The sequence below is a fragment of the Macrosteles quadrilineatus genome, unplaced genomic scaffold (genome assembly GCF_028750875.1).
Source record: "Macrosteles quadrilineatus isolate MER2022 unplaced genomic scaffold, UCM_ALF_1.0 Scaffold_6__1_contigs__length_79288215, whole genome shotgun sequence".
Lineage (NCBI taxonomy): Eukaryota > Metazoa > Arthropoda > Insecta > Hemiptera > Cicadellidae > Macrosteles > Macrosteles quadrilineatus.
Genome location: NW_026542599.1, coordinates 46623181 through 46639437, shown reverse-complemented (window position 1 = coordinate 46639437; position 16257 = coordinate 46623181). Strand labels below are relative to the sequence as shown.

At 33.7% G+C, this 16257-nt stretch overlaps 1 protein-coding gene across 8 annotated transcripts in view; it reads left to right on the top strand.

Moving 5' to 3' along the window:
- LOC128996290 (multiple PDZ domain protein-like) overlaps positions 1-16257 on the top strand; it is a 395615-nt gene that overhangs the window by 209291 nt on the left and 170067 nt on the right. For 6 of the 8 annotated variants that reach the window (XM_054421514.1, XM_054421512.1, XM_054421511.1 and 3 more), the window contains 7 exons: positions 1201-1269; positions 3893-4022; positions 5632-5830; positions 10208-10318; positions 11519-11539; positions 13041-13656; positions 14184-14285. In XM_054421514.1, coding sequence (XP_054277489.1) covers positions 1201-1269; positions 3893-4022; positions 5632-5830; positions 10208-10318; positions 11519-11539; positions 13041-13656; positions 14184-14285 — 1248 coding nt within the window. The remainder of the gene's footprint in view (positions 1-1200; positions 1270-3892; positions 4023-5631; positions 5831-10207; positions 10319-11518; positions 11540-13040; positions 13657-14183; positions 14286-16257) is intronic. The other 2 variants (XM_054421510.1, XM_054421513.1) reach the window with 2 other exon arrangements.

Sequence of the window (16257 nt, the reverse complement as noted above, 5' to 3'; positions counted from 1 at the left end):
TTGATTTATCTCATTTAAAAGTTCTTATTCATCATTTTATAGCCTACATTCTCAAAGTAAGCTCATTATTTAAGGTTCTCAAATACAGTAAATGAGTAAATTCTTAAAATAGCTACTGGTACCATGATGTTTTATCTGTATAATATAGTATGTCTAATCATTTACACTCCAATCTTAATGTGTATGTTACTATTATACTCAGTGGCGGTCCCAGGATTTCATTTCGGGGGGATGACCACCGGGGGGGGGGAGGGGTCTGGGGGTACGGAATATCCCACAAAAAAGCGGGGTCCGGGAGCCCCCCTTGGAAAAATGTGGAATTTAAAGCCTAAAAACGTATTTTTATAAGTATTTGGGATCTAAAATATGCTCAAGCTAATAGTATTTATGTTAGCTAATAAAATATAAAACATTTTGAGGGGGGGGGATATGTCCCTCCCATCCCCCCTGGCACCGCCACTGATTTAACTGGACTTATACAAATATTTTTATTTAATATTGTAAATTACTTATGTATGAAAAAATAACCAATAAAAATATTAGACAATCCACCAGGAGGACTTTTTTGTACTATTTTACTTCATTTACATTCTTTTGAGCTCCAAACCCTGGTTTTCGTACTATATTCTTGTTACTTAGTAGCACCATTTATTTTACTGCCCAACCGGAATCTGAGTCCAGAATTTACCCAACAAGAGATGGAACCAACAAGTCAGATTAGAAGACCTTTGTAACCAGTTGGCTACCTAGACACACACATGTGATTCATAGTCTAATATTCTGCGACACAAGTTTGCATATAACAGCAACATTGCTTAACTTTCACAAATCTAAAACTGACACCACTTACTCAGTGCAAATGTGATATAGCAGTGCATGAGTCGGGTATAAAATGGGTCAAGTAGGGTATAATGTAGGGATGATGAGGGAAAAATCCCAAAACACTGCGAGTCACACTACGAGGCACTAGTGGTATTAGGTTAATCCAAAGGCAAATTATTTTGAATATGAATGTAGGGCCTACAAAATAACAAAAGCTATGGTGGTGAAGAACAATGTCTTGTGAGCGTGCTTATCCCGCTCGCCACTCCTAATTTACTTGATTTTTGCCAAGAAACTAATCTGCACAACTGACATCACTGATTGTTATGATTTTCAGCGAGTTTGTCATTGGTTATCTGACGATTGTGTTTGTTCCAGGACGAAGCCCCACCTGCCCTCCCCACCTCTCCTCCGCCAGACACAGACCTTCTGAGTGATGACGTCATGGTGAGTAGAAAAAATATGGTTTTTATTTGCAAAAATTCTATATTAAATATTCGAGTGGTCTTGAAATAAAATCAAAGTGTTTATTGGGCCAATAATAAAGGTTTTGTATTAGCCAATTCAATCCATAAAAAACTTTTCCCTAACCTTTAAAGCAGAGGTTAATATTACGAATATTTAAACATATCACCTTTTTAACTCATAAATGCTGTAACAAGTTAATTTTGTTTTCTAATTTAAGAGATTGTAGAAGGAATTTGAAAATTGTTATGACAATGTACAGAGAATGATTAAAAAAAATTGTATTGTTACTTAGAAATCAATAAATTAAATTATTTGCACTTTGTGAATTTTATAATGTTTATGGAGACAACTATACAAGAATGAAGAGGGCCTTTGATCTCTAGTCTAGACCAGACAGTCTAGAGCAGTCTTAGTAGTCCTGCCTACTAAACCTTACTTCACAATCTAATCATAAATAAATATTCAATTGATTTAGGTCTATTTAATTTTACATGTTATAGAGTTGCTTAACTCGCTACTTTGAATTAAGTTTAATCATTTATGAAATGATCTCCTATGAAAACCAAGTATTTGTAATTGCTGTTAGATATTATATCTGTAACTTTTTATAATATTAAGATTATTAAAATAATATTTCAATTTTTTTTTTTTTTTTTTTTTTTTAACTTTGATTATACTGGTGATTCTCTATAGTTTGAAAACTTGTGATATATGATCCAAGATAAGCTATGCTAGACAAATAGCAATCTCATAACTTAGATGAAGGATTCTGCGATCTAGTTATTATAGTATCTTAGGCATAATTTCATCCAATAAGTCACATACTCAATGACAAAAGTTTTGATCTTGTGCTCACTTAATATCTTAAAAATATTTCTTACATTTATTGTGCTGATAAAATTTATATTATGTCATTCTTTTTAGGTTTAAATTTTGATTACCAATATAGCATTCTATCTTATCTTCTATGTACTAGTTTTAGCCAGTTTTTCACTCAAGTAGTTGAATAGGGTGAATAAAACAGCTCATATATTTTGCTTCGTTAGAAGTTGGCATATACCACATCAAACTGTATTCTACAACACCTTAGCTCAATACAAGTTGCTTTTTATTGTATTAAATGTTTTTATTAAGATTTAATTTCTACTTTTTATATGTAGTTGAATAAATAAAAACTAAAAGCATTCTGTACAATGTTGAAAATAAATTTTTGACTTATGCATGTCTCAACTAAATAATACAAAAAATGTTATTTCCAGAAAAAGAATCTTTTGTGAATATCTAAAATATCATGGGTAAGTTTATGTTTCCCAAATGAAAATCCTGTACACACTTGGACAGTATTTGAACAATGTTTTATAGATTGGTAGTTGAGATAAAGTGAAAAAGTATATTACGCCCAATACAGTAGGACTATTACTATTTGATTTTTGACTAGGAAATGTATGGTTCTTATTTTTCATTAGAACATAAAATTGTTGCAGATGTAATGTAATTAATAAATGTGTTGACCTTCTTTCCCAACAAAATGCACTATCACCATGTTCGTATGTAGCACAATTTTGAACACTTCATCAACGTCATAAGTTGTTTCCAAATGCCTTTTGGCTCTATCCCTCTGTGTATTAAAAGGAAACGTTGTTGATATTAAAAACTGTTATACCTAGCTCTATCCGTCCTCAAGTGTAAGGTGTAAGTATGTAGTGTTGTTGTAATGTTATTTGGATTCCCTACCTTGCCATATTTTACACAGGTTGTAATTTAAGGCTTCCTTAGTTTAGCTTAACAAAAAACCATAACCGTTTATGATTGTTTTTTAAATTTAACTACACTTAACTGTCTTTTGCTTTTGCAAATAAGATAGTAAAAAAATATTTTCATAAAAAACTTGCCTCTGGATTGCAGGATTTATCAAATAATTGTTTATATTCCATTCTCTATTAAGCTACTTGTGTTTAGAAGTACATTTCTAGAGTTTCAGACATCCAGAGTAAAGTGCATACTTTTTCAGACAGGAAAAACGGATACTATTCCCCTTAACTTTGAAACCCTGCTATTCTTCAGGTGCCGCAATAACATGAACCATATCTTGGTTCTATGTTATCCAGTATTCGTAGGTAGATCTGATCAGATTTTATATTCATTCATGTCCCTGAAACCTGAAAATGGACTATGAAAGTCTGAAATACTAGATGTGTACTACTAAACACTGATCACTTGAAAGAGCAGGTAAACCAACGAAAAATATGAGATAATAAGACCCTATACTTTGTCTACAATTGTGGTATTTTTGTTCACTTCTTTTTGAAAAACCGTAGATTTTAAAACATTTTACTCTGCCCAGTGCCCACGCTTACCAGTTTACTCACTTAAATTGAACAAAACAGCAAGTAGGCTAATTTTATCCCAACAGAATTAACCACAGAAAAATTTACTTATACAATGTGAATAAAATTCTTGCACGTAAAAAAAAACCACAAAATCACATTTTAGTTTGAAAATAAAACTGTAGACAAGTTTTGTGGGAGGATTGGTTTTTTATCAAAAACCTTTCTCTTGTGCAAAAAGTGCTACTTTGCTCACTGTTAAATCTCGGTTACAGCTGGAGTCTCACACGCCAGACACTCTGTTATCAGTGGATGGTGTCGTTGACCTGGAAGCTGACAAATCAGTGCCTTTGCCCTCCGAGCTTGAGCAAGAGATCAAGATACACAAGGGTTCTGAACCCTTAGGTAATCAAGTTTGAATCTGTTCAGTGAATAAAAATCCTTTATCTCGATGGTAAGCTTCCTTGGTCAAAGTACACTAAATCTTTATGTTTGGAAGATTTATTGAATTGGCAAAGCTAGTGGCCGACTTGCAGCAATCCATTGTGGCAAACTTTAATTGAACTTAATTTAATTTTCAATCAAACTCAATTTAATTCAACTAAGTCTGTCTGTGTTACTGTCAGAAAGATCCAGTGTAGTGACATTAAACTTAAGCTTTTTCATGCAGCTGAAACTGCAGCATATCCTAATCGTGTAACATTTCTTGTATGCAAGGTAGTCAGCTGAAACTGCAGCATATCCTAATCTTGTAACATTTCTTGTGTGCAAGGTAGTCAGCTGAAACTGCAGCATATCCTAATCTTGTAACATTTCCTGTATGCAAGGTAGTCAACTGAAACTTCACGTTAAAATATGCATCCTAGGATGTCTGAATCACAAAAATCAAATGTAATATGATTCTGTCAGGACAAATATCTGATTAATTTAATTTGATCAAACATTTTCTAGTTGGCCTAAGTTAAGTTATTACATCAAAATAAACCAATAGTTGGTCATAAATGTTAAATTTTACATGTTTTGTCTTTTACTACATTCCAAATTATTTCCATTATTTAAATCTTTAGAAGTAGCTGTACTTTACTATGATAGATTTTTATTTGCTAGATATTCTGACCAGAAGAATCTGTGTTAAACTTAAATTTACTGTGATTTTGCAATATTACATACAATGATTTTGAATTGTGGTCGTGTAAATTGTACCACATTTATGTCCCTTTTATTACACACAAATTTGATAATGTTACATAAAATGCTGCATTATGGGAAAACAATATGGAATTGTAACAAATTAAGTATTACAGTGTTGTTGCTTATTCAACTCAACAATTCTGAATGTATATGTGTGTGTCTTTTTTAATAATGTTGTATTGCATTACAATAACTTGCATTGTTATAACTATTGCAACAAAGATAATTAGGTACCTTTGAGACAGGATTCCAATCAATACTCACTCACTTAGGTATTGAAGAGTAATTGAATGCATTAGTGCATTAATTAATTTATTGTTTGGATTAGCTATGGTTAGTGTAAAGTGATAATAATGAGAATATTTATACTCAAAATTGTATATACAAGGCAGTTAAACACTATCGTGAATTGTAGAGCGAGATATATCAAATGGAAAATGTCTGTTGAAGTTTTTACTTTATGTTGGACTTATAAAACATGTTTTCAACTATTGGGATATTGAGACGATGATAGTATGTTTCTAGGAGTTTGATTTGACATTTGATGAGTTTATTTCCTTTAAGGATGTTACTACCATACAGTCTGGTATTTTGGTGTTTGCCATCAAATTGGTATTTAAATTAGTACTACTTAAAATAAAAAATATAAATGGTACAAATACCAATTTTATATGACTCTTACCGTAAGACCAAGAATGTAGTGACGAGGTTGACCACTAAAGCATAAGAGGAAGACCTTCCTGACTAAGGAAGACTTTTAGAAATATAAAATACAATTTCTGGGGTTCAACATAGGTGACCAAAGGGCTTTGTTGTTTTACAGGACTCAGCCTAGACTGTGCCGAGGATGGTGATGGGATGGTGGTGTCGGAAGTGTTGCCAGGTGGCGCAGTGGACAAGGACGGTCGGATCCGGGTTGGTGATCTAGTACTGAGCATCAACAACGAGAGCTTACGACACGCTACTCCTGCGCAGTGTAGAGCGATACTGCGAAGGGCCCAGCTCATCACTACGGACATCAAGTAAGCCCTCCTCGCTAGAGTTCTGCTAATCCAAACTAAATGGGACTTCATCATTATAATAGTGCAGATCAGCCAAAAATTCCTTCAAATTAAAACATTGTTTTTTTTTTTGGCAATAATATCCATAACCTATCGTGCCCAAATTTTATCCATGATTGTCTTCTACAAGTGCGTTCTTCAACTGTGTGAAGACTCCAAAGGTAACCAAAAGCACATTGAGCCGTTAATGAATGAACACTCATCCAGAGGCTATTGATATTCATTTCAAATTTCTAGCTCATAAAAATTCACATACATTTCCCAATTCCTTGTCGGCTGGAAATTCTCGTTAGTATTTCAGAACTTTCAGTACTTTTTTAGTTTTTCCAAACAGGTGATTTGGATTAGTTATGGTATATGAATTCAAGAAATTACACATTTTTTAAATTGAATTACAAATTTCAAATTGAACAAAATAATGCATTTTTATTCCTAATAGATCAGCGAAACTTGTGCTCTGTAAATCAGGAATTAAACATACTCTTCTCATTCCCTATTTAGTTAAACTCCTCTCTCTGGTTGTGAAGGCTTGACCCTTGGCTGGTCACGTTCTTCACAATTCTTTTAAAGATCCTTTTGTTTTTCCACATCATTTTACCGTACCTCAGGTCATACCAATAGATCATCTGATTTATTATAGGCGACTTGTCATAAATCAGAAATTTACATGTGGTAGATTAATCAAACTACTTTCTTTTATTTTCCGAATATGGTTACAATTTTCACATGGAAAAGGATAGTCTTGTTTCATTTATAGTCAATCGTAAAACATTGTATTTAGACATTTTACGTAATTTTATTTATGAGTCCCAACAAAATAGCTCAGACTCCCTTTACACATTTGATCATCTTTCCATCACCACTGTACCCAAAGACACAAGACACTTCCAGATCACGAGGATCGTTCCCTCGTGAAGCCAAGCATCGATCCACACGACGTCACTTGTAATCCAATACATTGCATTTAATGAGATTCACTTTAGACAGACTATTCTTGTAACTTTAATGCAACACGTTACTGAAGTAGTAAAAATAAAACAATTAAGTCTACAGCATGTGCGAGTTAGTCAATAAGTACGGTAGATTTCAATTTGCTATATGCTTGAGAATGAGTATTTTTGTTTGTGTTGTAAGTTGTTGAGTACTCCTGCATGAAAACCCATTTGTGTTTTTACACTGTTTATTTTTCTGCAAAACCATTGGCATCATGTATTGTATTTTGTTAGCAACCATCGCTGCTTGTCACATTTTTAAAACTTGAAAAACTAAACTTTTCCAAATAAAGCACATTACAATAGCACATGTCAATAAGCTTCAAATCATGCCAATCACTATAGTGGATTTTATCCAAGTTATATAATTCAAGCTACAGGCTAAGTCTAGCCTAGCCTAAATCTATAAAATAGTTCTGGGCTAGAGCTCAGGATGCGGGACATAACAAATTAAAGCAAAACCACGTAGAATAACATTTATTATAACAGCTACATTATTATACTATATAATAAATCATACACTCTTGAATAGAAGCAGCTAAAACTGGCGTAAAGTGAGGACCCAGAGCTATATCACCTCTGAAGTAATCCTTTTATTAACGCTTCCATGGGCCCCCATGTGCTTGATAATTGTTTTAAAATTTCCTCTTAACCTTAAGCTACCTTTCCACATCAATAATTTGTAAAATTTTAATTTTACAAACGTTGTAAAAAAATTGAATTGTATTTTCTTAAATTATATTATTATGTTTATTTCATCACAAACCATTTCAGCAGTCAAACAACAAGAACAGAAATGTTTTTATTTAAATAAATGTATCGTTGTTTTCACACTTATCCCACAAGTTTTATATAAAAACAAATACACGTTATTTGCGTTTCAAATTTTAGAAATATGTACTATGCTTTGCCATCAGTTTTTCAATTTGTTATTAAAAAAAACTACTTCTTTTTCACTGTATAATCATTAAAATCTTTACATTCTACCAATTACATTTTACAAAGACTTTGAGATTTCATGGTATGGTATGAGTAAACTTTTAAAGTACCAAGATTTGGTGATCTTATGAACACCACTTACTTTTTTCACTTCTCTGTCATATTTTGGATTGGAATTTGTATGCATACTTTCTTATGTCATAAATCGGTGGTATTGGATAAATCATTAGAGGTGTTGGAGGTGTTTTTGCCTGTCCTGTACATCATTCCCAAATAATTCCTGACAAAAATTATCCCATATCTGTTTGAAGTTTTACCAGAAAACATGCCATTAACGACATTAACGTACATTAAACATACAAAACATACATTGTAAAATTTAAGAAGAAAAATTTTTTTTGATTTAGATGAAATATTAAATTAGCTTAAGACAACATTGCTTCTTCTAGATATCTACAGTTAAATGATGCTGAAGTAAGTGAGTCTACTCTTTTTGATTTTTTACACCTTGTAAATACGGCGGCAGGAATGGCACTTGCATTTGAAAGGAAGTGGCTGTTGCTTCTTTTCTAACCGAGTCAGTACCGGCGGCGTATTTCCTGCTTCCACTGTGGCCACCAACAAAATATCTGACTCAGATTAACCACGCGACAAAAAGCTATGAATCTGATTCTGAATCTGAATCGGCATGCACTCTATACGTACCGTTATTCAGCTTACAGTGATTTAAGGAGTCAGTATGCAGTTTTGACGTGGTATTCTTTAAATACTACTTGACTGTCCGTTCCAAATGCATTAAATTTTTTATTTAAATTGGTTAAAGATCCTTAAACACATAGGTGCTTAGACTCTGTCCACTCTGCTTAGTTAACTATTTTAATTAGTGAGCAGTTCTGTAGGAAAGTTACAAAACCCTGCCAAGAAACTTTGTAATGACAGTGTAACTGGCACTAATGAAGGTATAGTTGTCCAACTATTCCTTATTTAAGTACTTTTCTTAGAAAGTTACCCATGTTTTTTGTTTTTCCTATTTCTTGAATTCTGTTAAAATTGTGGGCCTTATTTCCTGACATAATGTTCAGATTTGTATCAAAGAAGAATTAATTAGCCTACATGTTGATGTTTTGGTATTTGACATTCATCTTTCAGAGTTATTATAAGTTTCGTCCCAACATTTTCATCCCCCAACATTACATTTTTTAACCTTGATTACAAGTTTAATCTCTTGCAACTCAAACTTCTCATAAGGGGCACTGTTGAAATAGTGGTCAGATTAGAGCACAATACATCTGTCCTGGGCTAGTGTATCAATCTTCCATATTCACCTTTTGGTTATCAGTTATCAGCTTTATTATAATGCTGTGCCTCTGCGGTTCAAAGTCCTCCTTAAGCGGTTAGAACTTTAAGGAATACGAGAGGTCGTCCAGTGGTCGAAACTCGACCAAAAATATGTAATGTACTCACTTATCTATTTTCACCCCACACTGTAAATAAAACATGTGATTGGAGTTTCCTCCATTTGTTTTGATTTTCTGTTTATATTTCGTTGTTATTTCGTAACCAGCATAGCAACGCATAAGATCCATGTTAATTTTTTCAAATTTTTAAACTCATTTTTTGTGCTTATCTTTGAGCCTATTTAAATTTATAAAGGGATTCTGCACACCTACAGGAAAATAGCTTTCCAACGGTATGCGTAGATTTTCCCTACGATTCACACGAGCTGAGAAAAAAGGTTTTAAAGAAACATGCTTGCCTATTAATATATAGATAGATAAATTCTCCAGTTTATAGATTAAAATCGTTGTTGAGCCTCAAGCAAGGACATTCTCCTTAATAGAGGATTTTCCCATCCAATTAATTAATTTGCATGTCATTACATAAGTTTCTACCCTGCATTAGTCATATCATATTCCTTTAATACAAGATTTATTCCCATAAAACACCCCTCTTATCATCATTACAAGTTTCATTAAAATTTTCAACTTCACTTTATTAGTTGTCATCTACATTGCATCCTTTAACTCCTTATTACACGTTACACCCGCTCATTACAAGTGTTACCTCTTCAGTGTATGTTTACTCCAATATTACATTTGTAAACTCCCCATTTCAAGGTGTCATTCATGCATTACAAGTTTTGTCACCACCTTACGAGTTTCATATAAGATTTCTTCCCACATTACAAAGTTTTACCCCCATATTACAAGTTAAACCCACACGTTACAAGTTCCATCCCCTCATTACATCCCTCCCCATGTTAGACAGTGGCGAGTGTAGTTGTGGCTCAAGCAGCCATACAAGTAGCCCGCAGACTAGTGTTAGTCGTATCTTGTTAGCAGCGTCCTCGCACTAAACTGATTACCATCCTTCCTTGTTTGCCCAGTCTAACCCTAGTTCTGTGTAGTGTTCGGTACGTGCCGGCTCCAACTACTTTGGATTACCGGAAGACTTCGCTGCAAGTTGAGTCGTTTGCGGCTCCGGTCAAATCCACTGTTGTCACTCAAATCTCCCCTAGGTGAGTAGTTCTGTGACTTATATTTTTAATTAAATAACAGGTATTTTGTAATTGGATAGAGTAAATTATGTTTTGGTAAATATGTTTTGGTAGAGTAAGTAATGGTAAATATTCATTGGTTTTGGAGGAAAAAGCACTTGGCTTAGGAATACATTAAGGAAGAAGGAATGGACACACAACCAATTAACTAACCCAAGAAATAATATCCAGGTTGTTTACAACACAAAAAGTTCAAAACACAATTAATTTGATATTTCGTCCCTGCAATGGATTCCTCAGAAGGTATTAGTTAAATGGATATCGCTTGTAGAGGACAAATCTCAAAATGAATTGCGTTGTGAAATTTTTGTGTAGTTTCAACTGTGTAGAACTCCTTTCTTGGGTATGTTAGTTTTGTATCTGTTTCTCCCTCTAACTTATCCATTGACTTTATTTTTATTAATTAATTAATAAGTATGACCAAAGCTCACTGTTACACATTATGAAGCAATTCTAAGTTAAACTTTTGTAAGCATATACACCGCATCTTGAAAGCTTTTAGCCAACTTCTAAAGTCTTGTCTTTTTCTATTCTTCATCTTTCCTTCTATTTAGGCTTAAAAAAAGTGTATAAATCATATTTTTAATGGTGCCTGGGAGTTGAATATGGAATCAGGGATCAATTTACTTCTTTGTTCATCAAGAAATCAGAGTCGCAATCCTGTGGCTTGAGAAACTGATATTTAATATTACAATTTTGGGATGTAAAACATAACAATAATTAAATCATTTTGACTACAGTATGATTTAAATTAAAGAGTAAACTCTAAACTTTCAAAAGAGTTTTTATAGATAGATCTTAAAAAAATATATTAGTTGAATACTTGTATGGTGATTTTGCTGCTGACTTCTTCTATTATACACAACAACCATTAACAATACAACACTCTAATTCTAGATCAATGCCTTGTGTTTAAAAGTTTATGACAACAATCTCAAAATTATTTAAATTAATTGTTAAAGTTTTCTTAGAATGGTATGAAATCATATGAGGAGTACATAAAGGGCAAAAATTATATTTTAACCAACTTAAGAATTAAAATACCCTCCTGAATATATTACAAATTACTGTAATCTAAACTGTTGCTATAAGAGCACCTATACACAGTTGTATCATAACTTAGCACTGCTATAGTTTACACGTTTTTCCTTGTGCACCCAGGATATTTCCAGACTACTACAGGTAAGTCCACGCTTTAGAAACAGTTGTCGTGGCTTCTTATCATCTCTGTAGACTGAAAGCACCTAAAAATTTTAATTTTAAGTTTGACATATTTGATTGTTGGACTTTTTAACGAATGATCTAGGTTAACCCTTTGAGTACAGTTGACTGGTTGTACCATTGTGGTGTATCATTGATGTAAACAGCCAGTAATTGGTTGTAATTTCAGCTCACATCGGCCTCCTTCTCTTTGTATAGTTTCTGTTAGCTATCGTGGCCGCCCTTTTATCCGTGCTTTTCTCTACCAGTTCACCTCTCAGCGTAAAAACATATATTTAGATTTAAAACGTTGTTTTGTGCTAATGTTACTACTTACTACTAGCCATCCAAACTGTAGGGACAACCCTGGAGCTGCTGTATAAAAGGTCTTGGCTAGTACAGTTGGCCACCTGACCAATTAAGATAACCTAAAAACAGAATTCCCAATCGTAAAAATTCATTCATTATTCACTGTGGTGTGTGTTTCGTAGAATATAAATTTAGCTGTTAACCAGTGTTGGTTCTATTATTGACTGTTGGATCCAAAAGTTGTATTAATAGTCAAAGTTTCTATTCTATCAAACATAAGATTTTGTAAATTTTTATTAGTCATGAAACTTTAAAGGAAGCACTGTTGGTGTATGTGGCCTTTCCTAGTTTCAATTTTAAAAATTTAAAGTAATATTAATTGCGAGTTGTCCTAGGTCTTTGGTATTTTATTAATTGCTTCTAGTCAAAACATTATTAAAGAAAGATGTTATCAAGGAACATGTCGGCCTTAGTCACTAACAAGACTACAAGATCGCGCCACTCATCCTACACTCATCCTTCACTCATATTTGGGTTAAAATACGCACATAGTGGCGTCCCCATCTTAAATAATTGATAATAATTAAGATGCTGCAAGTAAATTTCTTATTCTATTATTCTCAAACTGTTCTCCTAGGCAATGAGGAGCTCACATCTTGCATCCAACCCTATAAACACAAGACAAGCTTCTTTGAATGACAGTTAGAGTACAAGGGAGTCCGTACAATGTGCTCCTTGAACTTAACAAGATTGACAAAGATACTGTGCGATTTGGGAGATTAGTAAAAGGGTTTCAAAAAAAAAAGTCTATTACCACGCCTGGTATTTTTTGACAAAAGTTAAATAAAAAACATAAATAATGAAAGTTAAATAAAGATTGTGGATCATTGTACTATTTCAAGATTTTGGTACTAGAATATTTTTAATAAGTTTTTCTCTTAATTTTCACCGTGTTAATAATGTAGATGTATTTTAAGACAAAGACATCATTCAAAAGTTACATAGCTTACATTTGATTTTGGTTTCGATTATGGGTCATACGATTCAAAACTAGTAATCCTTGACAACTTTCCAAGGACTAAGGAAGGATAAGGGGTGTTAACCTTGATATGTTATAAGATATTTAAATATGTACATGATTTGCTAATTATAAAGTTTATGTTTTGATTTACAGATCGCCCTACATCACCCAAGAGGTGACGGTCCAAGTTCCGTCAGTCCCTGTGGTTATCCCGAGTGATCAGCTGTCACCCACCAGCGTTCTCTCTGAAGGCAACGAGTCATTCGTCGACTGCGACAGCAAACGAACCGACAGTCTCTCAGACGACCGGGAGCCGTTTAGAGAGCCTGAAAGTGACATTAAACTTATTGAGGAACCTGCCGAGGCGAAAGTCGGCGAATCCGAAGTTGAATCGGAAGTGATAGAGAGGACAGAAACCGTTATAGTTTTAGAGTCGCCTCTTGAGAAACTCTCACGAGAATCGGTAGAAAGTGTTGAAAGTGTTGTGTCAGACAGATCGTTGTCGGTGGTGAGTGGAGAAATAAGAAGGACTTCTGTGATAGACCCTCCCTCGGGGTTTCAGACTAGCTCGCCTTCCTCTAGGGAAGACCTTCGCGAGGAACTCGAACCTGAAACTTGTGAAACTGAACCTGAAGTTTGTGAGGAAACTTGTGTGGAAGTTGAAACTTGCGAATCTGAAGTTGTTCATCCACCCATTGTTGAAGTCCCGCCGTGGACTCGAAGTGACCTTCGCACTTCGTCCAAGCTCTTCCGAGGACAAAGTGTAGATGTGAGTATAGAGTATTGTTTTGTTTACATTCAGTAATATTTTATATGGGTGATGTTTTTCGTGAAGATCCAATTGCTCAACGATCTTTAGAAGAAATTAAGATAAAGAGATAGTTCTAAAATCATTGCTTCATATTGCTTTAATAATCCTAAAATCTCAATTTTGTATATTTTACATAATTAGATTCAATTTGCCTACATTGTAATAAACAAATAAACTGTAAAAATTGTTACCGGGTGTCCCATTATACTCTCCCTCTGGGGAGACTTGGGACACTTGGTATGTGCTACAAGGTTTGTTATGGAACAACAAGCTGACAGTTTGAATTAATTTGTTTGGTTTAAAATTAAAATTAATTAACTATCTTGATATAGTGACTATCTTGATGAAATTCCTAGTATTATCTGTTACCTATAGTTAACCATTTCATAAAATGTAGTACATTTTCAAACACAGTTAAACATTTAATTTGAACTGAAAGTAAATACATAGTGAAGCAGTAAACTGAATTGTTGTTTCACATGTAGAATCGTCAGAGGTGTTCTTCATTGACGATATCACGGTTAATCGCACCTTTAATCATTCCTGTGATATCAGTACCTGTTATACGATTACCTGAAGAAGATGAGGTATGAAATACAACCGAGGTAGAACCTCTTTAATCCATTTGTAAAAGTAACACATTCATAAAAGGAGAGTAAACATAATAATAAAAGGCACAACCAAATCACACTGACAAAGCTATGGTTAGTTAAACCAGTTAATTGCTCATTAACTCATTTTTCGGACGCTATTAGTTATTTTTCAATGCGGTTGCACCAAGGGTTCTACTGCACTGTTGTCAGTACAAAGGAAAAACAGTTTTCTACCGACTTTTGGTGTCCTGCTTTCTTTGTAATTGCATTTTAATGACTATGTTTACAGTCAATGGTTGTAGCATAGCTGTGCCATTGCTTTCACAAATCAATCCTTAAAATAAGCCTAATATTTCATCTCCAACCAAAGAGTGGACGGTTGATCATCCAATGTTATTTAACTGGTTATTTATTGTTTTCACAACGGATTATAGAGGTTCTACTGTAGTGTAATCGTAATGTCGCAGCACAATCACCTTTATTTTGTACAGTTTTTGAGGCACGCGAGTGACACATTTTGACACACACGGATGTTTTCTCAGCAACTTTCAGCACAATTTGAGTCAAGTCTAATGAGTCTAGAGAAAAAAAGGCTAAATCCATACAAATCTTTGTCATCATATTATGAGCAGACCGTACAATTATTTGTTACTAAATACAAAAAAAATACTATGTTAAACATAGTAACATGAGTTGTTTTGTAATCCCAATAGCTATGTCCACACTTGGGCTTTTTTGTGTACGCGCCTTGCGCATGCTACTTACTTAGGGCATGCTTTGACGCAAATGGACACAAGTAACTCATGCGTCAAGGCATGCCCGAAATGAGTCCGAAGGAGCTCCAATCCACAGCGCACAGGGTATCGTAAGACAATCCACCAACCTTGGATTTCTGTGCATTTCAACTTCTAACTGTTTACATTTGTGACAAGTCGTCCGTGTTGCAGTTGTTTTAATAACTAAGAAACCTCAGAATTCATAGAAGTTTGTGGGACATAAAGGGTGATAAACAAAAAAAATTATTTTAATGAACTAAACTAATCAAATGAAGTTGAGTTAATAAATAAATACAATTTGATAAGAAAATTACGAGTTCTACAGTACTTCTTCTTCCACATTGTATGCCTTAATTACTTAAGTTTTTTAAATGTTCTTAACACTAAATATACCGATTCCTCCTATCAGAATAGTGTCGTCTTCATCCAACTAGGAAAAGGTATCTAAAATTAAAATTTGAGGAAAGTGAGGCAGCTGAAAGGCATGCCTCAAAGAGATTGCAATACCATATATGTTGTGAATATTACATTGAATGTTGAATTAAAATTTGAAAGGTACGTCGAAATTGAAAGCGCACGATTGTGGACATAGCTAAAGATCATTAATGTTTCTTTCCTAACAGTCATTACACCTGGCTTATGTGTATTTTGCTATTGTGTGTGGGTTTCAGCACTGAATAAATCACTTAAGGTTTAAAAATTATAAGTATGAGGTTAAGTTTATGTAGTAAAGAGGTTCGTACTCCTAGGATAAGAGATTACACAAGAGGACTAGAGATAACCACAACACTTTACCTCGTTTAAATTACTAAAAAAGAATATTGTTGTCCTTATTAGTTATAGTTTAGAAGTCCAATATGGCAAAACCTGTATTATAAGAGAGTTTGAATTGCTGCGATATTGATTGATCCAAAATAGGCTTATAACCCAATGGCAATAGAAAAATGTATACTTAGACTAACACTTATTTTAAATAAAATTAGCTCAATGCTTTATAGGTTTGTTATCAACTACTACAGCCAGGACCATATTTCCGTATGGGCAAAAAAAATTAGGCAATTTTTTAGGGAGCAAGAAAATTTAAAGGGTTAGGTAACCAAAAGTAAAAATAGAGGTTTTAGTATTAAAAAATAAATGTTGTTAAGTAAATAATTCTGGGAACTGCAAACGGTTATTTTAAATATACTTTG